Here is a 330-nt window from a genome sequence, read left to right on the forward strand (position 1 = left end):
GACTTTAAACCCGAAACCCTAACTAAACCCGCAAGCAAAACCCTAAACCCTAAACCCTAGGCGGTAAACCCCCGAATCTTAAACCCTAAACCCTAAACCCTAGGCGATAAACCCCCAAAGCTTAAACCCTAAACCCTAAACCCTAAACCCTAAACCCTCGAGCTCGACCTCACCAACTTTGGTTGATTTTCTGTTCCATGGCCTTTCTGCAGCGCAGCAGAAAAAAAAACAAAAAAGTTTTTTTGTTTTTTTGTTTTTATTTTTTTGTCTCTATTTGTTGTTTGTTTATCTGTGTTTGTTGTTTGTTTTTCTTTGTTTGGGGTTTAGGGT

The 330-nt window shown here is 39.7% G+C and overlaps 1 protein-coding gene across 1 annotated transcript in view; it reads right to left on the bottom strand.

The window, feature by feature from the left end:
- The window catches only part of EMH_0072990 (DnaJ domain-containing protein, related), a gene marked incomplete at both ends in the record, with an annotated part of 1,605 nt that extends 1,406 nt beyond the window's left edge, over positions 1–199 (bottom strand). The window contains one exon of the mRNA XM_013499275.1: positions 178–199. Within this exon, the coding sequence (XP_013354729.1) occupies positions 178–199 (22 nt within the window). The remainder of the gene's footprint in view (positions 1–177) is intronic.
- Positions 200–330: the final 131 nt, after the last annotated feature.

The sequence above is a fragment of the Eimeria mitis genome, genomic scaffold, assembly GCF_000499745.2.
Source record: "Eimeria mitis Houghton genomic scaffold, Emh_scaff4163, whole genome shotgun sequence".
Taxonomy (NCBI): Eukaryota; Apicomplexa; class Conoidasida; order Eucoccidiorida; family Eimeriidae; genus Eimeria; species Eimeria mitis.